Source organism: Pseudophryne corroboree, chromosome 3 (genome assembly GCF_028390025.1).
Source record: "Pseudophryne corroboree isolate aPseCor3 chromosome 3, aPseCor3.hap2, whole genome shotgun sequence".
Taxonomy (NCBI): Eukaryota; Metazoa; Chordata; class Amphibia; order Anura; family Myobatrachidae; genus Pseudophryne; species Pseudophryne corroboree.
In genome coordinates, this window is record NC_086446.1 from 601,080,321 (window position 1) to 601,105,164 (window position 24,844).

Here is a 24,844-nt window from a genome sequence, read left to right on the forward strand (position 1 = left end):
GGCAAGCTTATATTTCCTGTGGAAAACAGGTTCCGGTTCAGATGGGTGCTCATACCACTCGGTCAGTGGGGGCCTCATGGGCGGCTGCCAGAGGTGCTTCCACTACTCAGCTTTGCAGAGCGGCAACGTGGTCATCAGCCCACACGTTCGCGAAATTTTACAAGTTTGATACCTTCGTGTCCGGAGATTCTAAGTTCGGACGTTTAGTTTTGCAGGCCACCGACAGCACTCCCTCCCTGGGGGATAACTTTGGGACGTCCCCTACTGTATCCTCTAGGGGACACTGGACGCCCGCCTCGGTGCGGTCAATCTGCTGTGTTCAAAGTTCTTGTTAAAACAGTTTGTGCAAACAGCATTAGTTTTCGGTTAAGAGTTCTTTGATGCTGTTTGATATGTTGTACGGTTCGGTTCCTCGCCATGTGCTATAGTATCATGTCCTATTCTCTCAGTCAAATTTTTCAAGCTGAGGGAGGAGGGATGTGAAGGGGGAGGAGCCGGTTGTGCAGACAATGCTAATTTTAGATTGTGCCACACCTCCGGTTGCAAGCTTCACACCCCTACTGTATAGGACTCCAGTGTCCCCTAGAGGATTCAGAGAAATGGATTTATCGGTAAGTACCAAAATCCTCTTTTCTGCATGCATGCGTGGATGTTGGCCTGCGTCTGGGCTCCATAAAAGTCCAGATTTCGGCCTTGTCCATTTTCTTTCAGGAACAGTTGGCTTCTCTCCCTGAAGTCCAGACGTTCTTGAAAGGTGTTCTGCACATCCAACCTGCCCTTGTGCCTCCCACGGCACCTTGGGATCTCAATGTGGTGCTGCAGTTGCTCCAATCGGACTGGTTTGAACCGTTACAGGAGGTGGATGTAAAATATCATACGTGGAATACCGTCACACTGTTGGCCTTGGCTTCAGCAAGACGTGTGTCGGAGCTTTAGGGCTTTGTCTCACAAAAGTCCCTATTTAATTTCCCATGAGGACAGAGTTGAACTCAGAACTCGTCAGCAATTTCTTCCTAAAGTGGTGTCCGCATTTTACATCAACCAACCTATTGTGGTTCCAGTTGTCACCGACACCTCTGCTACTTCAAAGTCTTTGAATGTTGTGAGGGCTTTGAAGGTGTATTTAAAGCGAACAGCTCGTCACAGAAAATCTGACTCACTGTTTGTTCTTTATAATCCTAATAAAGGGGGTAATTTCAAGTTGATCGCAGCAGGATTTTTGATAGCAATTGGGCAAAACCATGTGCACTGCAGGGGAGACAGATATAACATGTGCAGAAAGAGTTAGATTTGGGTGGGTTATTTTATTTCTGTGCAGGGTAAATACTGGCTGCTTTATTTTTACACTGCAATTTAGATTGCAGATTGAACTCACCACACCCAAATCTAACTCTCTCTGCACATGTTATATCTGCCTCCCCTGCAATGCACATGGTTTTGCCCAATTGCTAACAAAAATCCTGCTGCGATCAACTTGGAATTACCCCCAAAATTGGGTGTCCTGCTTCAAAGCAGTCCATTGCACGCTGCATCAGGCTTACTATTCAGCATGCTTATTCCACGGCAAGTTTGCTGTGTCCAAGATCTGTACAAGCCCACTCTACTCGGTCGGTGGGTTCTTCCTGGGTGGCTGGCCGGGGTGTCTCTGCTTTACAGCTCTGCCAAGCAGCTTCTTGGTCAGGTTCGAACATGTTTGCTAAGTTCTCCAAGTTCGATACTTTGGCGTCTGAGGACCTTCAGTTTGGTCAATCAGTTCTGCGGGAACCTCAGCACTCTCCCACCCACAGTTTGGGAGATTTGGTACATCCCCATGGTACTAAATGAATCCCTAGTATCCTCTAGGACGTAAGAGAAAATAGGATTTTAATTACCTACCGGTAAATCCTTTTCTCGTATTCCCATAAAGGATACTGGGCGCCCGCCCAGTGCTTCGTTCTTCATGCACTATTACTTGGTTAAGTAATGTTGGTTTCCTCTTGTGTGTGCTGGTTCGAAATCTCACCACTATCCCTATCTATCCTTCTCTCAAAGTATGTCCATCTCCTCGGGCACAGCTTCCTAGACAGTCTGGTAGGAGGGGCATAGAGGGAGGAGCCAGCCCACACTGTGCAGAGAGAGTTAGATTTGGGTGGGGTGTGCTCAAACTGAAATCTAAATAGCAGTGTAAAAATAAAGCAACCATTATTTACCCTGCACAGAAACAATATAACCAATTCAAATCTAAATCTCTCTGTGCATGTTATATCTGCCCCACCTGCAGCGAAATATCGTTTTGTCCATTAGTGTGTATTTTTTGTTTTGCTAACAACTCTGAATAACCCCCATAGTTGTGGTTCTAATTGTCCACATATTTTATGATTGGCAGCCACCAGCACTGGTTTTGCCTTATCACTTTGACCATAAATAATTTGTTTTGGTCCTGGACCACCAACAAGAGCACCCCTGCAAGTTTCTCGCAGCATCCCAGGGTGCCTAGGTAAACAGTTTGGGAACCACTGCACTAATGTATGGATTTTGCAGCTACAAATTTCTGATCTTAATGCCTTCTTCAAGGGTGGCACCCAAAAGTTTCAGTGGACCGTATTCGGGCTGTGCCCTCTCTTTCCTATGAAATAGAAATTGAGGATAGCTTTGAAAAAAGAGAGAACCTATTTTCTCTAACGTCCTAGTGGATGCTGGGGACTCCGTAAGGGCCATGGGGAATAGACGGGCTCCGCAGGAGACTGGGCACTCTAAAGAAAGATTTAGTACTACCTGGTGTGCACTGGCTCCTCCCTCTATGCCCCTCCTCCAGACCTCAGTTAGAATCTGTGCCCGGCCAGAGCTGGGTGCTTTTAGTGAGCTCTCCTGAGCTTGCTAAGAAGAAAGTATTTTAGTTTAGGTTTTTTTATTTTCAGAGAGCTTCTGCTGGCAACAGACTCTCTGCTACGTGGGACTGAGGGGAGAGAAGCAAACCTACTAACTGCGGCTAGGTTGCGCTTCTTAGGCTACTGGACACCATTAGCTCCAGAAGGATCGAACACAGGTACCTAACCTTGATCGTCCGTTCCCGGAGCCGCGCCGCCGTCCCCCTCGCAGAGCCAGAAGTACAGAAGCAGCAGAAGTATGAAGACATCGAAATCGGCGGCAGAAGACTCCTGTCTTCACTTAAGGTAGCGCACAGCACTGCAGCTGTGCGCCATTGCTCCAGCAGCACACCCGCACACTCCGGTCACTGTAGGATGCAGGGCGCAGGGGGGCGCCCTGGGCAGCAATTAAGGTACCTTTTGGCAAAATAACACATATATCCAGTCAGGCACTGGATATATGTTCGAGCCCCCGCCATTTTTTACACATAGAAGCGGGACAGAAGCCCGCCGCTGAGGGGGCGGGGCCTTCTTCCTCAGCACACCAGCACCATTTTCTCTTCACAGCTCCGCTGGAAAGACGCTCCCCAGGCTCTCCCCTGCAGTATCCAGGTGCAAAAAGGGTCAAAAGAGAGGGGGGCACATAAATTTAGGCGCAAAACGATCACAAACAGCAGCTACTGGGTAATCACTAAGGTACAGTGTAATCCCTGGGTTATATAGCGCTGGGGTGTGTGCTGGCATACTCTCTCTCTGTCTCCCCAAAAGCCTTTGTGGGGTCCTGTCCTCAGTCAGAGCATTCCCTGTGTGTGTGCGGTGTGTCGGTACGTCAGTGTCGACATGTTTGATGAGGAAGGATATGTGGATGCAGCACAAGTGCAGGTGAATGAGGTGTCGCCGCCGACGGTGCCGACACCTGATTGGATGGATATGTGGAAGGTGTTAAATGATAATGTAAGCTCCTTACATAACAGGTTGGATAAAGCTGTAGCCTTGGGACAGTCAGGGTCTCAACCCATGCCTGATCCTACAATGCAGAGGCCGTCAGGGTCTCACAAGCGCCCACTATCCCAGATGGTTGACACAGATGCCGACACGGAGTCTGACTCCAATGTCGATGACGATGATGCAAAGTTGCAGCCTAAAATGACTAAAGCCATCCGCTACATGATTATAGCAATGAAGGATATATTGCACATATCAGAGGAAAACCCTGTCCCTGACAAGAGGGTTTATATGTATGGGGAGAAAAAGCAAGAAGTGACTTTTCCCCCTTCACATGAATTATGTGTAAAAGCGTGGGATTCCCCTGATAGGAAAGTAGTAATTTCCAAGAGATTACTGATGGCGTATCCTTTCCCGCCAACGGACAGGTTACGCTGGGAATCCTCCCCGACGGTAGACAAGGCGTTGACACGCTTATCTAAGAGGGTGGCCCTGCCGTCTCAGGATACGGCCGCCCTAAAGGATCCTGCGGATAGAAAGCAGGAAGCTATCCTGAAGTCTGTTTATACACATTCTGGTACTACTGAGGCCAGCAATTGCTTCGGCCTGGATGTGTAGTGCTGTAGCAGCTTGGACTGATAATCTCTCGGAGGAGATAGATACCCTGGACAGGGACACTGTTCTACTGATCCTGGGACATATCAAGGACGCTGTCCTATATATGCGCGATGCCCAGAGGGACATTTGCCTGCTGGGCTCTAGAATAAACGCAATGTCCATTTCTGCCAGAAGGGTCTTATGGACTCTGCAAGGACAGGGGATGCCGACTCTAAAAAACACATGGAGGTTTTGCCTTATAAGGGTGAAGAATTATTTGGGGACGGTCTCTCGGACCTAGTTTCCACTGCTACGGCAGGGAAGTCAAATTTCTTGCCTTATGTTCCCTCACAGCCGAAGAAAGCACCGTATTACCAAATGCAGTCCTTTCGTTCGCAAAAGAGCAAGAAAGTCAGAGGGGCATCTTTTCTTGCCAGAGGCAGGGGTAGAGGAAAAAAGCTGCACCATGCAGCTAGTTCCCAGGAACAAAAGTCCTCCCCGGCTTCCACTAAATCCACCGCATGACGCTGGTGCTCCACAGGCGGAGCCAGGAGCGGTGGGGGCGCTTCTCCGAAATTTCAGCCACCAGTGGGTTCGCTCACAGGTGGATCCTTGGGCTATACAAATTGTGTCTCAGGGATACAAGCTGGAGTTCGAGGTGACGCCCCCTCACCGTTGCCTAAAATCGGCCTTGCCAGCTTCCCCCATGGAAAGGGAGGTAGTGCTGGCGGCAATTCACAAGTTATACCTCCAGCAGGTGGTAGTAAAGGTTCCTCTCCTTCAACAGGGAAGGGGTTACTATTCCACTATGTTTGTGGTACCGAAACCGGACGGTTCGGTCAGGCCCATCTTGAATTTACAATCTCTGAATATTTATCTGAGGAAATTCAAGTTCAAAATGGAATCGCTCAGAGCGGTCATTGCAAGTCTGGAAGAGGGGGATTTCATGGTGTCTCTGGACATCAAGGATGCTTACTTGCATGTCCCCATTTATCCGCCTCATCAAGAGTACCTCAGGTTTGTGGTACAGGACTGTCATTACCAATTCCAGACGCTGCTGTTTGGCCTGTCCACGGCACTGAGAATATTTACCAAGGTGATGGCGGAGATGATGGTGCTCCTTCGGAAGCAAGGAGTTACAATTATCCCATACTTGGACGATCTCCTCATAAAGGCGAGATCCAGGGAGCAATTACTGATCAGCATAGCACACTCTCAGGAAGTGTTGCGGCAGCACGGCTGGATTCTGAATATTCCAAAGTCGCAGCTGATCCCTACGAAGCATCTGCCCTTCCTGGGCATGATTCTGGATACAGGCCAGAAGAAGGTATTTCTCCCGGAGGAGAAGGCTCAGGAGCTCGTGACTCTGGTCAGGGACCTCCTCTAGCCAAAACAGGTGTCGGTGCATCACTGCACGCGAGTCCTGGGAAAGATGGTGGCGTCATACGAAGCCATTCCCTTCGGCGGGTTCCATGCCAGGATTTTTCAGTGGGATCTGTTGGACAAGTGGTCCGGATCGCATCTTAAGATGCATCGGCTGATCACCCTGGCCCCCAGGGCCAGGGTGTCTCTTCTGTGGTGGCTGCAGAGGGCTCACCTCCTCGAGGGCCGCAGGTTCGGCATACAGGACTGGGTCCTGGTGACCACGGATGCAAGCCTCCGAGGTTGGGGGGCAGTCACTCAGGGAAGAAACTTCCAAGGGCTGTGGTCAAGTCAGGAGACTTGTCTGCACATAAATATCCTAGAACTAAGGGCCATATACAACGCCCTAAGCCAAGCGGAGCCTCTGCTTCGAGACCAACCAGTGCTGATTCAGTCAGACAACATCACTGCAGTGGCCCATGTCAACCGACAGGGCGGCACAAGAAGCAGGGTGGCGATGGCAGAAGCCACCAGGATTCTTCGTTGGGCGGAGAATCACGTACAGGCACTGTCAGCAGTGTTCATTCCGGGGGTCGACAACTGGGAAGCAGACTTCCTCAGCAGACACGACCTCCACCCGGGAGAGTGGGGACTTCATCAAGAAGTCTTCACGCTGATTGCAAATCGATGGGAACTCCCACAGGTGGACATGATGGCGTCACGCCTCAACAAAAAGCTAAAAAGGTATTGCGCCAGGTCAAGGGACCCTCAGGCGATAGCTGTGGACGCACTAGTAACACCATGGGTGTTCCAGTCGGTCTATGTGTTTCCTCCTCTTCCTCTCATACCCAAGGTGCTAAGAATTGTAAGAAAAAGAGGAGTGAGAACAATATTCATTGCTCCGGATTGGCCAAGAAGGACTTGGTACCCGGAACTGCAAGAAATGCTCACAGAGGACCCATGGCCTCTGCCTCTCAGACAGGACCTGTTACAACAAGGGCCCTGTCTGTTCCAAGACTTACAGCGGCTGCGTTTGACGGCATGGCGGTTGAACGCCGGATCCTAGCGGAAAAGGGCATTCTGGATGGAGTTATTCCTACGCTGATAAAGGCTAGGAAAGACGTGACTGCAAAACATTATCACCGTATATGGCGAAAATATGTTGCTTGGTGTGAGGCCAGGAAGGCCCCTACAGAGGAATTCCAGCTGGGTCGATTGCTGCACTTCCTACAGTCAGGAGTGACTATGGGCCTAAAATTAGGGTCCATAAAGGTCCAGATTTCGGCCCTATCCATTTTCTTTCAAAAGGAACTGGCTTCACTGCCTGAGGTTCAGACATTTGTTAAGGGAGTGCTGCATATTCAGCCCCCTTTTGTGCCACCAGTGGCACCTTGGGATCTTAACGTGGTCTTGGGGTTCCTGAATTCCCACTGGTTTGAGCCACTTAAGACCGTGGAGCTAAAGTATCTCACATGGAAAGTGGTCATGCTGTTGGCCTTAGCATTGGCTAAGCGTGTGTCAGAATTGGCGGCTTTGTCATGTAAAAGCCCCTATCTGGTTTTTCATATGGACAGGGCAGAATTGCGGACTCGTCTGCAATTTCTACCAAAGGTTGTGTCTTCGTTTCATTTGAACCAACCTATTGTGGTGCCTGCGGCTACTCGTGACTTGGAGGATTCCAAGTTGCTGGACGTGGTCCGGGCTTTGAAGACTTATGTTAACAGGACGGCTGGAGTCAGGAAGACTGACTCGCTGTTTATCCTGTATGCATCCAACAAGCTGGTAGCTCCTGCTTCAAAGCAAACTATTGCGCGCTGGATCTGTAACACGATTCAGCAGGCTCATTCTGTGACAGGATTGCCGCATCCAAAATCTGTGAAATCCCACTCCACAAGGAAGGTGGGCTCTTCTTGGGCGGCTGCCCGAGGGGTCTCGGCATTACAGCTTTGCAGAGCTGCTACTTGGTCGGGTTCAAACACTTTTGCAAAATTCTACAAGTTTGATACCCTGGCTGAGGAGGACCTTGTGTTTGCCCATTCGGTGCTGCAGAGTCATCCACACTCTCCCGCCCGTTTGGAGGCTTTGGTATAATCCCCATGGTCCTTACGGAGTCCCCAGCATCTACTAGGACGTCAGAGAAAATAAGAATTTACTCACCGGTAAATCTTTTTCTCGTAGTCCGTAGGGGATGCTGGGCGCCCGTCCCCAGTGCGGACTTTCTGCAATACGTGTATATAGTTATTGCTTAATAAAGGGTTACGTTATGTTGGCATCCTTTGGTTGATGCTCTGTTGTTTGTTCATACTGTTAACTGGGTAAGGTTATCACAAGTTATACGGTGTGATTGGTGTGGCTGGTATGAGTCTTACCCTGGATTCCAAAATCCTTTCCTTGTAATGTCGGCTCTTCCGGGCACAGTTTCCTTAACTGAGATCTGGAGGAGGGGCATAGAGGGAGGAGCCAGTGCACACCAGGTAGTAATAAATCTTTCTTTAGAGTGCCCAGTCTCCTGCGGAGCCCGTCTATTCCCCATGGTCCTTACGGAGTCCCCAGCATCCACTACGGACTACGAGAAAAAGATTTACCGGTGAGTAAAATCTTATTATTTGTTCTACAGTTATTGCCCATATCAGTCCTTCTAGCAAACTTAGCATTTCTGTAACAGTTGTGTATGTTCATGTACATATATTGTTTCCAACAGAAGGGTCTGTGGACAATGACAGGGGAAGTGTGATTGACAGCCAGGAAGAAGATGAAAAAGATAATGACGAGGTACAATTTGTTTTTGTTTTTTTAGTTTTATTTCCTGTAAAACAGAACGCTAGGATATGACTAACCAAAAAAAAATGGGGAATACAAAACCTTATACTAGCATTGTTTAAAAGTCTTCTATCTTTCTGTAGTTAAGCTACATAGTTTCTGTTTCATAAAACATTCACAGGATTGGAAGACTTGTATGCCATTGTTGTTGAGTATCTCTTAAGCTGGGCACACACTTTTTCAATCACTCGGCTGATCGGGTAAACCCTCTCTAGCAGCCATGTACTGTGTCCCCAGCTTGACCCCTTGTGAGCCTCCTGCGTGCTCCGTACACGCTATGATAGAAATAGCTCAGTGTGTACGACCTTCTATGGAATAGGGAGGTTAGGCCTACAAATATTAAACACACGTGATGCAACCATCCCGATCCCGACCATTGTAGGAACGTTTTAAGCCGTTTATTGGCTAATGTTCCTGCAACGGATCTGCATACACACCTATAAAATCGTCAACCTTTTCACCTGATATCGGGTGATCGGGCCATGTGTTGCATAAGCTTAAGCTGTATCTCAGTTTTTCTGTGTATAATGATAAAGTTGTAATGTTAACGTGCTGTGCAAAATTAAATTTGCTTGAGTTTGGCATTATACAAATGTTGAATTCCGATGATGGTTTTATTTAATGCACTCTAAATTTATTTCCGTTTGTGGTTTCTTTTTTCTTTTTTTGTAATTTTCTATTTCACTTTTATTTTGAATGTGTAAATGGCTCAGTTACTGTAATTCTCTGTTTCACAATGGTCATTTGATGGGGAAAATGAGGAGGGGAGGGTGTTCAGCGTGTAGCTTGCCAGCATTGACTCTGTCCTGAAAGAGGGAAGATCAGCCCTGCAGTATTTACACACAGAGCCAGCCCTAGGCAAACCAGGCAATTGCCTAGGGCATTTGTAATTCCTAGGGGCACAAGCAGCTTCTGCTGATAAAAATGATATGCAGCATGCCTAAATTCTGTATGTGACTGTGGCTGTATCTGCATACGAAATGCTACGTTACAGTGTATTCCTGTAACGTAGCATTCCATATTCAGATACAGTCACGGTCGCACACAGAATATTGGCATGCTGCATATATTTTTAATCAGCAGAAGCTGCTTGTGCATCCTGGTCACATAACAATGCAAATAAGATGTTAGAGCTGTCCAGGAGCTGCCAGCTGACTCACGCCATGCTGCATGGTGTATTGAGGCAAGATGTATGAGGACACATCTGTATCCAAGCAAAGGCAGAGGTCACAGTGTTAGCAGCTATGTGAGTGCTGTGTGCGGGTGGGTTGGTTGTGCAATAGTGTTCGGCATATGTGTAAGGGGCACTATGTGTGTCATTGTGTGTATAAGAGCATTAATAATGTGCAGCATATGTGTAAGGGACATTATGTGTATATGGGCATTAATAAAGTTTGGCATAATGTGTAAGGCACATTTTGTTTCTAAGGACCTTAATATGTGTCATGTGTAAGGGGCATTACTAATGGGTGGCATTATGTGTATAAGGTGCTCTACTGTGTTGCTTAACATATAGAAAGGGAACTACGGTGTCGTGTGGTCTAATGTGAATAAAGAGCAATCACATGATATAATGTGAATAAAGTTGCACTACTAGGTAGTTTACTAGGCATAATTTGAATTGGGAGCACTATTTTGTGGCCAGGCCCCTTTTTGGGCTGCACACCAAATGTGTGCACTGTTCTTATTTAAAATATAGGGAGTAGGAGCACCAAAATGAGAACTGCTATGGGTGAGGGGTGATGGTGCTGGGAAAGTAGGTACAGGGTTAAAGGCGGAACTAGCGGCGGTGCTAGGGGGCAGCAGCCAAAATCTTGCCTAGGGCATCATATTTGTTAGGGCCGGCTCTGTTTACACACATATTATTACTAAGCATAACTATCTGGAGATGTCTTTATAAGTGATTAAAAGTGCTGATCTGCGCCCACACAATGGAGGAACAGTCTTACAAATTGTTAAGTGTTTGCTGCCCAAATAGGGAGGGGATTCCAAAACCTCTCCCAAAAAGTTCACTTGCATCAGTCCTTCAGGGACAGGTCTCAAAAATGTAAGTCCTATTGTATCTTTAAAGTTTATTACAATTTTTTTGTACAGATACACAGAAATCTGTTCAATTTATCATACACGGCTCATCAGGATAGGACACACACTCTAGTGATGCATTTCACAAACACACTGAACGCTTCCTCAGATTATTTGTGCCAGTTTGGAAGAAGATTACATATTGAGTACAGTTCCCTGTTGAGTGCAGATCAGAGGTGGAGTTACTCGTCCTTTAATCTGCATGAGGGGCCCACCACATCCGCAGCAATCTGACCCACATTAATTACAGAGGGAGCCACGGAACTGCACTCAATAGGGACTCTTCTTACAAATTGGGACAAATACTATGAGTAATGCTGGCCATACACTTGTGAGATATCGGGTACTATTATACGATTTCAATAACTCTCAGCGACAAATCACATGGATTACATGTGTCACCCGACGCGATGCAACTCAAGATATGTGCTGCACATAATATCGCATTGCATGTGCGATCGCATGTGGTTTTTAAACATATGCGATTTATCACACTGTGATGTGCGATCTATGCTGTTTTGATCTCATTTCCTGGACACTCCCATCCACCCCATTCAATCACCCGATTTCAGGTCGCAAAGGGCATGCGATTTATCGTATGATCGTATGTACATCGAATGCCCAAAAATCACTTCAGATGCGATTTATCACACGAGGAGCTTCAAGGGAAATCGCAGCGTTATATCGCATAGAATCGCACATATGTATGGGCACCATTAGTGGGGGGAGTCCACCCATGAAACATGCCACTAGAGTACAGTATGTGTGCCCTATCCCGACTAGCCATATGTGATAAGATGACCATATTTCTGTGTTTCTGTGCAAAAAAATTCTAAGAAACTTCAAATTAAAGATACTGTACCACTAAGAATTTTTAATCACTGGGACATGTGTCTTAAAGAGTGATTATACTGGAAGTGGATATACGGTATAATTATTTGGACAGCACAGTGACATAGTGGTTAGCAGTACTGCCTTATATCGGTCATGAGTTAAATTCCCCACAAAGATCTGGCATGTGTGGAGTTTATATGTTCTCTCAATACCCGCTCTGAGTAATCCTGTTTGCTCACACACTGATTTCTGACAGGAAATTAACCCAAAGGTGTACTGAATATATGTGTCTGTGTAGTAGGGAATATAGATTGTACTCTGCACTGCGGGTAGTTACATATGTGAATTACTAAATATACTGCTTAATATGTGTACATTATATAAATGTTAATAATTATAGACTGTTCATTTTCAACAACAGGATTCTGAAGAGGACTTCGGTAACAATTCAGATGAAGAGAAAAAATTGGTGAGAAACCTTATTAAAAAATGCGACAAACACTTGTACTTATTCCTTGCTTTTAACAGTGCTTTAGAAGCATATTAAACTTTTCCAGCAGCATATTCTACCTTGTACTTGTGAATTCCCATAGAACGCCATTGTGTTGTATTATTAGCATTCATTAACGTTGCAGGTAACACAGAATTTGACAGAAAGTTAACAATTGTCAGAATGTGGCCATTCGCTTGTTATTACAATTTATATATTAAGTGATTAAACTCGCATTCACACATCTTAGTTATTGACTGTTACATGGACAGTTAGGTTTGTTACTGAACAGCAATAGCATTCTACAGTATGTGTGGGGGATTCAGTTAGCCCTGAGAATTTTGTGGACACCAAAACAATTGTACTTTATCACTTTTTTTTTGTGCTCCTTGCTATTCAATTAGAGTCCCTTTTTTGTGGCCCAAAAATTATCTGTTTTCAAGCAAAACCACATAGAATCCGTGATTAAATTCAAAGACCTGTTTTTACTGGCCAATTGTGAAAAACAGGCTAATTATTAGGGATTTTTTTGTTTTTGGAGACTGCTGAGGTCCTGAAAAAAAATCTCTGCGAAGTGCTACCAGCAGCCACGCTCTGGGGCTGATTGGATAGCCCTGAGGAGTCAATTAGCCAGGGGCAAATTACCAAAGCTACTTGAATTCCCTCCTATATATCTAAAAGATTATCCTTTCTAATTTCCTAACATATACATATTCTCTCACCATTAGGAATAATACTGTGATGCTGCTGTATGTTGTCTGATTTCAACATTGTTGTCTATAGACCCTGGTGAGGGATTACTTTGTCTAATACCTAGGTGATTCAGTTATATGCAAACCATTGGCAGCTTGCGTTGTTTATAGAAAAGCAGTAATTGTAGGCTGATCTCTGCTCACAGCCCCTGAGATAAATTACGTGAAACCAATCAGGGTAGTTCCACCATACTTCCCACCACACTTCTTGTAATTGAATCACCCCCTTGAATGCTAAATGGCATATGTGAGCAATGCTAGCTACCCTCCACCATCCCCGTTCTCTCACAAACATTAAGGTGGATGTATTTAAGGGTGGCTGGTCCTAGAAAGGCTCATCATTGTCTCTCTAACATAGTTGCATACAAGTCGAGTTGATGGAGTGGAGCGTATCCACCACAGACCTCCCTTCTATATATCGGTCTACCTGCAGCTCCTCACTAGTCATGAGAGTGGTGCCCTCATTCTGTGTAGTATTTATAAACATGGCCTCTCAGCAGGGTGAATTGTGGGGTTGGGGGATATTTGTTTTTTATTTTGGAACTTTAAAAAAAAAACATTGATAACCGATCCACTTTGAGCACAGGTAATGGGTTGACTCCATCCTGTTGGATCTATTTTTCGTCATGTCCCCTTAGGCCAACAGTACACCATAACCGAATACTTAATCAATTCTATCCTTTTCACCAGCACACAGCCCTGAGTGATGAGGATGAGGATAATGGCTCTGACCTGTTTGGTGATTCGGATAAAGAGGAAGAGGAGGAAAATGAAAAATCTGTAAGATCTGATTGTGACATTTCTTAAAATGTTTTATGTTCAGTATTTAACGAATGTATTCCAACTAGGGGTAATGTTTTATCAGAGTGTACGGATAATAATTTGCTGAAGTATACTTAGGTAGTCCCCGACAACACTCAAGTACGTCTGTGTGTAAACAAATGTGTGCGCCCCCTGCGGTTGTTTTAGTGAAACCCAAATTATGTTACGCCAGGGGCCCCAGAATGCGGACCATAATAATATGATGAGGGTGCAGGGTAACTGGGCAAATTCGAGCTCCAGAATCTGGCTGTCATGTATTTTAATTATATAGATTTTTTAATGATATGTAAATTTAGAATAAATTGTTGCACAGCTCCAGAAATGGGTCACTATGCATTTCAGATTAGAAAACATCTCTGTTCATGTGGGTCTTCATAGCACCTGACCATTATTTGTGCCTCTAAGTTAATACTGCGGTATTCATTATGTCTATCAATAGCTCTCATTGCAGGGCTGTAAATTGTTATGTAAACAACCCCTGAAAGAGCAGCAATCTGAGAGTAGCAGCATGGCAATCCTCCTTGCCAGGGCCGAAACTAGGGGGGGGTTAGGGGGGCAGGCGACCTGGGCGCCAGATTGGAGGGGGCGCCGAGACCCCCTAACACCCGCCGCGGCACTTTTAAACCCCCTTCTCCCGAGTGCCCAGCTCGGGGGGCGGGGTTTCGCGGAATGACGCAATTGCGTCGTGACGTCACGGCGCAAACGCGTCATTCCACGAAACCCCGCCGGAGGAGGGAGAAGGGGGAGCCCGGAGCCGCGCAGACGAGGAGGGAGAGGCGGCTGAAGAGCGGCGAGAACCGCTTCAAATGTAAGTCAGCCCCTCTCCCTTCCTCTCTCTCTCTCTCTCCCTCCACCACCTGCCGCAATGTGTAAAATGGGGACCTGTGCCTGCCGCTATGTGTAAAATGGGGACACTTGCCAGCGTACTGTGTAAAATGGGGACCTGTGCCTGCCGCAATGTGTAAAATGGGGACACTTGCCAGCGTACTGTGTAAAATGGGGACCTGTGCCTGCCGCTATGTGTAAAATGGGGACACTTGCCAGCGTACTGTGTAAAATGGGGACCTGTGCCTGCCGCTATGTGTAAAATGGGGACACTTGCCAGCGTACTGTGTAAAATGGGGACACTTGCCAGCGTACTGTGTAAAATGGGGACCTGTGCCTGCCGCTATGTGTAAAATGGGGACACTTGCCAGCGTACTGTGTAAAATGGGGACCTGTGCCTGCCGCTATGTGTAAAATGGGGACACTTGCCAGCGTACTGTGTAAAATTGGGACCTGTGCCTGCCGCTATGTGTAAAATGGGGACACTTGCCAGCGTACTGTGTAAAATGGGGACCTGTGCCTGCCGCTATGTGTAAAATGGGGACACTTGCCAGCGTACTGTGTAAAATGGGGACCTGTGCCTGCCGCTATGTGTAAAATGGGGACACTTTTTCCTGCCGCAATGTGTAAAATGGGGACACCTGTCTGCCGCAATGTGTAAAATGGGGACACCTGTCTGCCGCAATGTGTAAAATGGGGTCACCTGTCTGCCGCAATGTGTAAAATGGGGAATGGGGACACTTGCCTGTCGTACTGTGTAAAATGGGGACACTTTTTCCTGGATATGAAATTTATGTTAGAAAAGGCAGTTTTTCAGGTAAAAAAGTTCTGAAAGAGATATATATATATATATATATATATATATATATATATATATATATATAATATTTGTATTCATTTATTTTTTTATTTTTTTTATTTTATTTTATTATTTTTATTTATTTATTGTAAAATATTTTTTTATTTTTTTTTGCGGGGGTGTCAAATGACTACCTTGCCCCGGGTGACAAAAATCCTAGTTTCGGCCCTGTCCTTGCAGTCACACGGGAGCACAATATAAATACATAGCACTGATGATTTAATATTTATTGATTTTTGCCTTCAGACAAAGACCAGAACAAAATCATTTGCTGATGAATTGGCAGCCCGGATTCAAGTGGAAGTTCCAAAAAGGCAGGAGGTCGATCAGTCATGTAAGTGCACATGAATCTGGTGTCTGCTGTGCAATTCCTATTCTAATCCTGGTTTTGTTCAAAAGTGCAAGTCAGAAAATAAGAGAAATGTAGTATACTGGTTAAAAACTAAACGCTGTTTTAATGGCATCAGGAGTAGAAGCAAATTAGACCTCCTCATTCTTTCTGTTGGTTCTATAATGCTTACAAATAATATAGGGGCATGACGGCAATACTTTATATACATCTAGCATTTTTGCACCATATGTCACAAGACACTTGACACTACTTAGATGCTCCTTCATGGCTAGCAATTCCCAGACCCCTGAATGTGGAGTCTTATTTGCATCCTAGCACATACATATACGCTTAAAGTGTCCTAGGCACTTAAGAGCAGTATTCTTTTCACCAAAGAATTGGTACAAAGTAGCAGCTTAAGGATAACTATACGGGGTACGAGGCATGGCAGACCTCACTCTTTTACATTTTTACCCAGATGCATACACAGAAGCTACAGTATATGAAAGGGCAGCATCGGTAGTCAGGGTAGTCCTACATTGTACTTTTGTCACATTAGTGATGTGAATAAGACACATTTCGTGAAAAGTCTCTGCGTGGTGCTTGATGTAGCAAAACGCAAAGTCTGTGGAGCACCAAGTAGCCCCATTTAAGGATAGGTGTATATGGTCACTTCTATACCTATTTCAGTTAATACTGTACAAAGATTATTTTGTAATGTTAATTTCTATTTCAGCCATATTATCTTCAGAGGTCAAAAGCAAAAAAGAAAAGAAAGAAATCAGAAAACTTCCTTCTGACGGTAGGCTTGCTTCTACAGTAAGATTTATCTGGAGAAAAAAAGATGACTCTGTTGGGGGCACTCTTAGATATATTGTATAGATATCCCAAGATAAACGTGTCAGAATTAATCTAAATGATTCTAAAATATAACTTTTATTGAGTATATAGTTAAATATTTAATATTTTAATACGTACTCAATAATAGTTATATTTTAGAATAATTTAGATTAATTCTGACATGTTTATCTTGGGATATCTATACAATATATCTAAGAGTGCCCCCAACATAGAGTCTCCTTTTTTTCTCCAGATAAGTCTATTGTTTCTGACTCTGGGGAGCACCACCAATCCCAATATAACTGGCTGTGGTATCAGCTGTAAAATAAAGGAATTTGGTAACTTATCTCTACCTTACCTCCTCAAGCAATTACAAAGCTGTGTGATTTTATTCCCCCCTTTTTGGAGGGGGATTAGGGCGAGGAGTGATCCTTTGTGATATTTTCCGCTTTGTCTTTCTTCTCTGCAGTAAGAGCACATATATCCATATAGAATTTTTGTTGTATGTATGTGCAGGATAAGCTCGACAACTACTGAACAGATTTTGATGGGGGCTTTAACTGAAATGTTCATTTTGAGATCCTCTGCGTAACATAGGCTGTGAATCATCTCACTATCATGTTAATGGACTAATTAGCAGACAAAATAAACTGTATGAGGACATCTTGTGGCCCAAAAATAGAATGCTATTAGGTTACAAATTACAGACTCAGCAGTTAGAGTAACATAGGCTATGAATCATCTTGATATCATGTTAATTGGCTGCACAATACAAACACACATATACATATGCCATACACATGGGACACACACACATGTATACTATCAATAAAATTAATTGTTTGCATGTATGTTCGAGATAAATTTGAGAATTACTGAAATGATTTTGACGGGTTTTCAGTGAAATGTTCCTTGAGATACTCCGAGTAACATAACGTACAAACCATCTTGCTATTATTTTAATTGGCTATTTAGCCAACAAAATTACCATACAAACGAAAATTTGTATTAATAGTATAGATGCCAGTGCCGTTTCTGTATATGTATGTGGTGTATGTATTGTGTGGATGTATGTGTGCACGCGTAGCCAATTAACATAATAGCAAGATGGTTCATAGCCTATCTGACTCCATAACTGCTGTCATTTGTAGTTTAATAGCATTGTACATTTTGGCCACAAGATGTCCTCACACCATTTGTTTTTTATTTTGTTTGCTAATTAGACAATTAACATGATGGCGAGAAGATTCATAGCCTATGTTACTGATAGGATATAAAGGAACACTTCAGTGAAAACCCACCCCTTCAAAAATGGTTCAGAAGTTGTTAAGTTCATGACGACATTTACAAATGAATAATTGTTATATATATATATATATATATATATATATATATATAGATATATATATATATATATATATATATATATATATATATATAGATAGATGCAGTGTATATATACTGTATAGATACACAGATATAGATATTTTAATGTTGGTACATCTGAGAATGTGTTGGGATATGTACCTGCATTACCCTGTCATAAAGTAACTATTAGCAACCCTTACTTTAGTTACAAATGAGATCCCTCCAGTTGTCAAAAATACTTTGAGGTAGATTCAATTAGATTCACCCACAAGTCCATGTGGCTATATGCCACGCTTAAAATAGCTTCCCACATATGCTAATCTGCAAGTCAGCAGTGAGATAGAGCTTTGAGACGTTGAGTTGAGGTTGCCCTAATTAATTCGACCCTTTGTGTTCTTATACCTTAATTTTGCCGTGTATTCTTTCTGAAGATGAAGATGATTATATCTTTAAACCACCCAAGCTTACAGATGAAGATTTCTTTGGCAATAAAGGAGGTCTTTTCAGTGGAGGAAAGGGACTCTTTGATGATGACGATGAGGAGGTTGGTATATTTGTCTGAATATGTGATCTTTTATAAACCCTTTTCATTGTAGTTCTACTTATTCTGTTGCCACAGTTCTTGTTAATCATGGATTCAATTCTCCTGACACTTATACTCGCTGGATACCATTGTTCTGACAAATGCGTGTCACTTATTTCTTATACTGTATATATATTTCATTTGGCCGCAGGGTGACCTTTTCTCTGATGTTCATAGCAAGGAACGTAAGCAGACAGAAGCAGCCCCTGTTCCAAAACCAGGTACAAATATCTGTGCATAATTTCCAGATACCATCATAGGAGTACTTCAGTACTTTTGATATAAACTTTTTTTATGTTTGTTCTTGTACTCCCAGAAACATTGCCATCGGATGTGAAAAAGAAGCCGCCCTATGGAGGGGTTTCCCTTTTCCACGGTAATGAAGTGATCTCATGTTCTCTGTTGTGTGGATCACAAGACACAAAGTGATATTTCCTTTGGACATTCTTTATAAATACACAGGGGCATAGTACCCAGGGTAATTTGCTGCCCAAAAAAATAAATGTTTTTTATCATGAAAAAAGCCCAATGTCAATTCGGGCTATCCGGTTAGACCCCGTTTGTTTCATGTGGCATATTACCCTGTATTGCACGAAAACACATAGGGTCCAGAAAACATGTCACTAATAGGTGACTTGGAGGCAGGCAAAACATAATCTCTGATAAGTGTCGGCATCAGGGCTAATAGGATAGCCCTGGGTGAGTCAATTAGCCGTGGTAAATTACCGCAGCTAATTAGATACCGTCCACAGGGTCATATCTAAAAGAGGAAACACTCACAGATAGGTTAGGCGAGTTTTAAGTGAATTGATATCGGTTTTGTTTTGTTTTTTTACACTAGGCCTCAAGCCTTAGCGTCCATCTAATGACATAGGGAGAGATGTATCAAGTCCTGGAGAGAGATAAAGCACCAACAAATCAGCTGTCGGGTTTCAAACACCATCTGTATAATGACAGTTTGAAGCTGATCGGTTGGTATCTCTTTCTAAGGCTTGATACATCTCCATATTCTCTTTCAGTTCTGAGAAAGTTCACAGAAAGGTAATGTTCTGATCTGTGCTCAGCTATTAGTGAGTGCACTGTTAAGTGTTAAATGTCTGCACTGGTGACAGGTTGTGAATGTCTGAGATACTGAGGTAATAGGTTTAATTCCCACCATGGCCCAAACTGTGTGGAGTTTGTATATTCTCTCTGTTCGTGCGTGGGTTTCCTCTGGGTACTCCTGTTTCCTCCCACAATCCAAAAGTATTCTGATTGATATGGTCAGTTTGCACCCATGTGCGGCTTGCAGGGACAAGGTAACCGCATCTCGCTATGCAATCCTTGGCCTTGCCACTCCCAGAAAACGAGGTGCTGTTTTCCCAAACGCCAGCCGCCTCCATCCCTCCCCTCGAACGCCTCTTCCTGTTAATCATTTTAGAAAAGAGATCATAGCACATGCACAGAACGGGTCCTACACATGTGCAGTTTCCCCACCATCGGGAAACTGCACAAAGGATCGCTCAAGCGATCCACAATGAATCGGGCCCAATGTTTCTTATTTTGAGATTTATTGGTTTAGATTGTGATATTTTGTCAATAGAAACGTTTTCATCCAATATGTGTGACATTTATGTTAAAGAATATAATCTGTAATTGTTTTTGGACTTAATACATTCATATTGGCTTCCATTAATTTTTATTGACTTGTCTCACTAGATTCCATAGGGTTCACTACGATATGCCGGCGGCCGGGCTCCCGGCGACCAGCATACCGGCGCCGGGAGCCCGACCGCCGGCTTACCGACAGTGTGGCGAGCGCAAATGAGCCCCTTGCGGGCTCGCTGCGCTCGCCACGCTACAGGTAGCGCGCCACACTATTTTATTCTCCCTCCAGGGGGGTCGTGGACCCCCACGAGGGAAAATAAGTGTCGGTATGCCGGCTGTCGGGCTCCCGGCGCCGGTATGCTGGTCGCCGGGAGCCCGACCGCCGGCATACTGAAGACCACCCGATTCCATATGCTCTTACACTATATATGTTTCTCAAGCATCCATAAGGGATACTGGGGAAACTTAGTACGATGGGGTATAGACGGGGTCCAAAGGAGCCGGTGCACTTTAAACTTCTTCACTGGGTGTGCTTGATCCTCCCCTCTATGCCCCCTCCCACAGGCATTTTTAGAAAAAGTGCCCTCAGGAGAGGATGCACACTTTGCAGCTCCAGAGAGTTTTCTTCAATTTCTTTTAAACGTTTGTTATTTTCAGTATGCTGTTTGGGCAACAGCATACCTGCACCGTGGGAGTTAGTGGTGGGGGGCGGTCCGCAGCATGCCGCATACCCCTACCTGTGCCTGAAGTTGACGACTGTGGTGAGTACAAACCGGGAGTCCCGCTAGGGTGGCCCCCCGGTTCAAGGTGCGGCTGAACACTGGCGTGGCATACGGGACCCTCCTGGGGGGGACCCGCTCATAGAGTCCCCCGTGTAAACTGGCTTCAGACAGCTTGAACTAGCACTTGTTTGATGTTTTTAAGCAGACAGGAGACATTGACAGTATACAAAATCACTGTAAGTAGCTCCAGCGCCATTGGAGGGGGTGGAGCTACCTCAGAGCGGGACCGGAGGCATTTTGGCGCCTTCCTCTGCTTAATGCAACCACAGACATCACACACAGCGCTTCCTGCCTCACAAGACACGCTGGAAAACTGGTAAATGGTGTAGCAAAGGGGGAGAGCCGCTATTGTACACTATCTGGGTCCTCTACAGGATAGAAATTTATTAGTGTTACGGTGTATTTAGCCGTCAGCCTCACTGGGACTGTGCAGCTAGGGGTGTGCTGGTCTCGCGCGCGCTCTCTCTCTCTCTCTCTCTCTCTCTCTCTCTCTCTCTCTCTCTCTCTCTCTCTCTCTCCTTTCACATACAGTAAGGGCAGGCTTGAAAAGCATTGCTGCCTGTGTGTATGAGTATGTTCTTGTGCTTACTGTGAAACATGGGTAAACACAAGCTCTGTAGTATATGTCACACTAGATTCTCTCCAGTATCATCTGATTCTGTTTCTTGTGAACAATGCAGCCTATCTTCACAAATCAGTGAAGGGGCTGGGGGAGAGGGTCCTGAGCCCTCCTGGCTAGGGTCTCTTAGAACTATGATGTCTGATATGTCATCCCAGCTCACTGCAAATGTACAGAAAACTCAGCTACTACAACAGACTGTTGCAGATTTAGCTGCTTGGGCAGATGTTACACTGCCCCTCCCTCTCTCATGCAGCACCACAGAAGCGTGGTTTGCCTGCTCTACTCTCTGATTCAGATGAGGAAATACAGGAGGATGGGGAGGACTTGGATCCCATTAGTGGGGATTCCGATTCTGCTCAGGGTATTGAACCCCTCATACTGGCTATACGGGGCGTGTTAAAGCTCCCTCTAGAGGACTCTGTGTCACAGTCATTTTTCTTTGTACAAAACAAGCCTAATGTCACTTTCCCTGATTCTGCAAAGTTAGATGACTTATTCAAATTAGTCTGAAAAAATTCCAAGTGTCAAAAAAGTTTTTGCGCACTTTCCCATTTGCTCCTGAAGGTAGGAAATTTTGGGAAGAACCCCTGGGCGGTTGATGTATCCAAAAAGGCGGTGCTGCCTGCCCCGGTCTCCTTACTATAAAAGATCCTGGGGACAGAAAAATAGAGGCTACACTTAAATCTATTTATATGGCCGCAGGTGTATTGCAACGGCCGATCATATCGTGTTGCTGGATGATCATGCTATTCATTCATGAGCCATTCAGATTCAGGAGGGCCTCTCTGGGGCTATGCTTCTGGTCACTACAGTGACCCTCCTAAGGCACATTCAGGACACTACACGCATCCTCTGTGATTTGCTCAAGGAGATGGGGAATATTAATGCTAGGACCTCTGCCATGGCAGTGACAGCGCGCAGGGCTTTGTGGTTGCGTCAGTGGATAGTGGACGCAGAATCAAAGCGCAGTGTGGATTCCCTCCCTTTTTTAGGGGAATGGCTCTTTGGGGTTGAGTTAGATACGTGGATTTCCAAAGTCACTACTGGGAAATCCACGTTTCTCCCCTCTGGGGCCCTGATGGCTAGGCGTTCCTACCCGGTGCCGTCTGTTACTTCCTTTCGGTCTAACAGATTTCATTCTAGGGCCAGAGGTGCCTCTAATGCAAATAGAGGCACCAGAGGTTAAGATAAAAAGAGCTGCAACCGCCGGGTCTCAGGAACAGAGCACCAGTTCTGCTGCCACTAAGTCCTCAGCATAACGGTGCCCACCCACCCAGAGGAGATCTCGAGGTGGGAGCCCGACTGCGTCACTTCAGCCGCATCTGGGAAAGCTCCTGCCAGGATACCTGGGTAAGGGACCTCATTTCTCAGGGCTACAAGCTGGCGTTCGACGGTGTTTTTTCTCAACGATTTTTCAGATCCAGCTTACCAGCTTTGGAGGATGTGCAGGTTACGTTGCAACAGGCCATCCAAAAGTTGGTCCAGTCCTATGTCATTATCCCAGTACCGATACCACAATGAGGCAAGGGTTATTACTCCAACCTGTTTGTGGTTCCAAAGCCGGATGGCTCGGTACGGCCCATTCTGAACCTAAAGTCCTTGAATCCTTGTCTAAAAGTTTTCAAGTTCAAAATGGAATCCCTGAGGGCAGTGATTGTGGGTCTGGAAGAACGGGAGTTCATGGTTTCCCTGGATATTAAGGACGCCTCCCTTCATATTCCAATTTGGCCACCTCATCAGGCTTTTCTGAGGTTTGCCCTACTGGACGATCAGTACCAGTTCCAGACACTACCCTTTGGCCTCAGTACACTGTATACAGTACCCACACTGGCAAAAACAGCTTTAAAACGGTTTTCTCTCCATTTTAAGCAGCCAGTATAAAAAAAAAAGCGAGAAGACTGCGCGCCATTGAAGGGGCGGGGCCTTCACTATGAGAGGATCCAGCAGGTCACCTGCGCCATTTTCCCTCTGCAGTGGACACAGACGTTGATGGATATGGATGCGCAGCTCCTCCTGAGAGACTCCAGATTACTTCAGTGGTACCAGGGGGTCATATCAGAGGGGGAGCGATGATTAGTGTACTAAGTGCCCTATCAGGGTACATAGTCTGCGACCCGGCTAAGCTTGGCATTAGCGATTAGGGCGCGGTGTGGGCTGGATCCAAATAACTCTGTGTCTCCCTGAAGGGTTAATTGTGCTTAACCTTTTCCTGTGTGTGTGTCGTCACATTTACATTATGTCAGGCAAAGAGTGTTTTTCTTGTACAGCGGAGTGTTCCTCTTCACCAGGGGGCTCACTCTGGGTACTCGGGGCAGTGCACCTTCTCAGAATAGCAGGGCTGAACCGGAGTGGGTTGAATGATCTAAAATATTTCTACAAAACTATTTCGCAATGAGAAAGAGACGCAATACTTAAGACAGACTGTGGATGAGTTTGTGAACAGAGACTCAGTCCCCAAACCAGCGTCTCAATCCCCTCCCATTTGGCCCATATCCTGCAATCTGACTCTGACGCTGACGGGTCAGACACGGAGGACGGTGAGGTGGATTTGGAGGGGATGCTACTCTGTCACAGGGAATAGAGGCTCTTATAGAAGCTATCAGAGATGTTCTGCCGATTCCTGATAAGGTGTTTGGATGTGTTTTCGTAATAGCCTTTATCATGAGGCCTACTGTGACAAATTACATGGCCCTATGTGGGCACTGCTATCATGTAGTGCTAGGAGTGCTGACATCGGGGAAGCCTTGAAAGTGGCTCAGCAGCTTAAACATGTGTTTGCAAACATGTGTAAACTAATTCTCTGAATTTCTATTACGAGACAGGTTCAGGTATGGTTACAGGTAATTTTTTAGTGTGCTGAAGGGAAATGTAGGGGTGGGATTTGCACCCCTCCCCCTTTCCAGCACCTGATACTTACTTAATTATTTCCAGGAATGACCAAGCAACTACCAATGTTTGTCTGCTAAGGTGTCAGAGGGGTGTGAGGAATCTTATTTTAATGTAAAAAAGAAGTCCTCAGTTACTTTTCCTGTGTCGAAGGAATTGAATACCCTGTTTGAAGAACCGTGGATTAATCCTGATAAGAAATTTCAAATCTCTAAAAGGTTGCTCTCCTCTTTTCCTTTTCCTCTGGAAGATAGGAAAAAATGTGAAAATCCACTGATAGTGGACGCATCAGTCTCTAGGCTGTAACGTAAAATTGTATTGCCTGTTCCTGGTGCAGCCTCCCTAAAAGATACGGCTGATCGTAAAATTGAGACTACACTCAAATCATTGTGCACAGCTTCTGGGGTGGCCCAGAGACCCACTATAGCATGTGCGTGGATCACAAAAAGCCAACCTAATTGAGAGGTTAGATTCCTTGTCTATGGGGGTTGTTTTACTCCTGCAGCATATACAGGACTCTGCGAACTTTATGGTGGAAGCCATAAAAGAGATAGGCTTGCTTAATGCATGCACCACCGCTATGGCAGTGTCAGCACGCATGGTCTTGTGGC

General features: G+C 45.1%; 1 protein-coding gene across 3 annotated transcripts in view; it reads left to right on the forward strand.

Annotated features, from left to right (window-relative positions):
• The window catches only part of LOC135056400 (WASH complex subunit 2A-like), a 189,983-nt gene that overhangs the window by 37,546 nt on the left and 127,593 nt on the right, over positions 1 to 24,844 (forward strand). For all 3 annotated transcript variants that reach the window (XM_063961493.1, XM_063961495.1, XM_063961494.1), the window contains exons 6-13: positions 8,452 to 8,522; positions 11,908 to 11,955; positions 13,419 to 13,508; positions 15,481 to 15,568; positions 16,302 to 16,367; positions 18,205 to 18,317; positions 18,508 to 18,577; positions 18,673 to 18,732. In XM_063961493.1, coding sequence (XP_063817563.1) covers positions 8,452 to 8,522; positions 11,908 to 11,955; positions 13,419 to 13,508; positions 15,481 to 15,568; positions 16,302 to 16,367; positions 18,205 to 18,317; positions 18,508 to 18,577; positions 18,673 to 18,732 — 606 coding nt within the window. The remainder of the gene's footprint in view (positions 1 to 8,451; positions 8,523 to 11,907; positions 11,956 to 13,418; positions 13,509 to 15,480; positions 15,569 to 16,301; positions 16,368 to 18,204; positions 18,318 to 18,507; positions 18,578 to 18,672; positions 18,733 to 24,844) is intronic.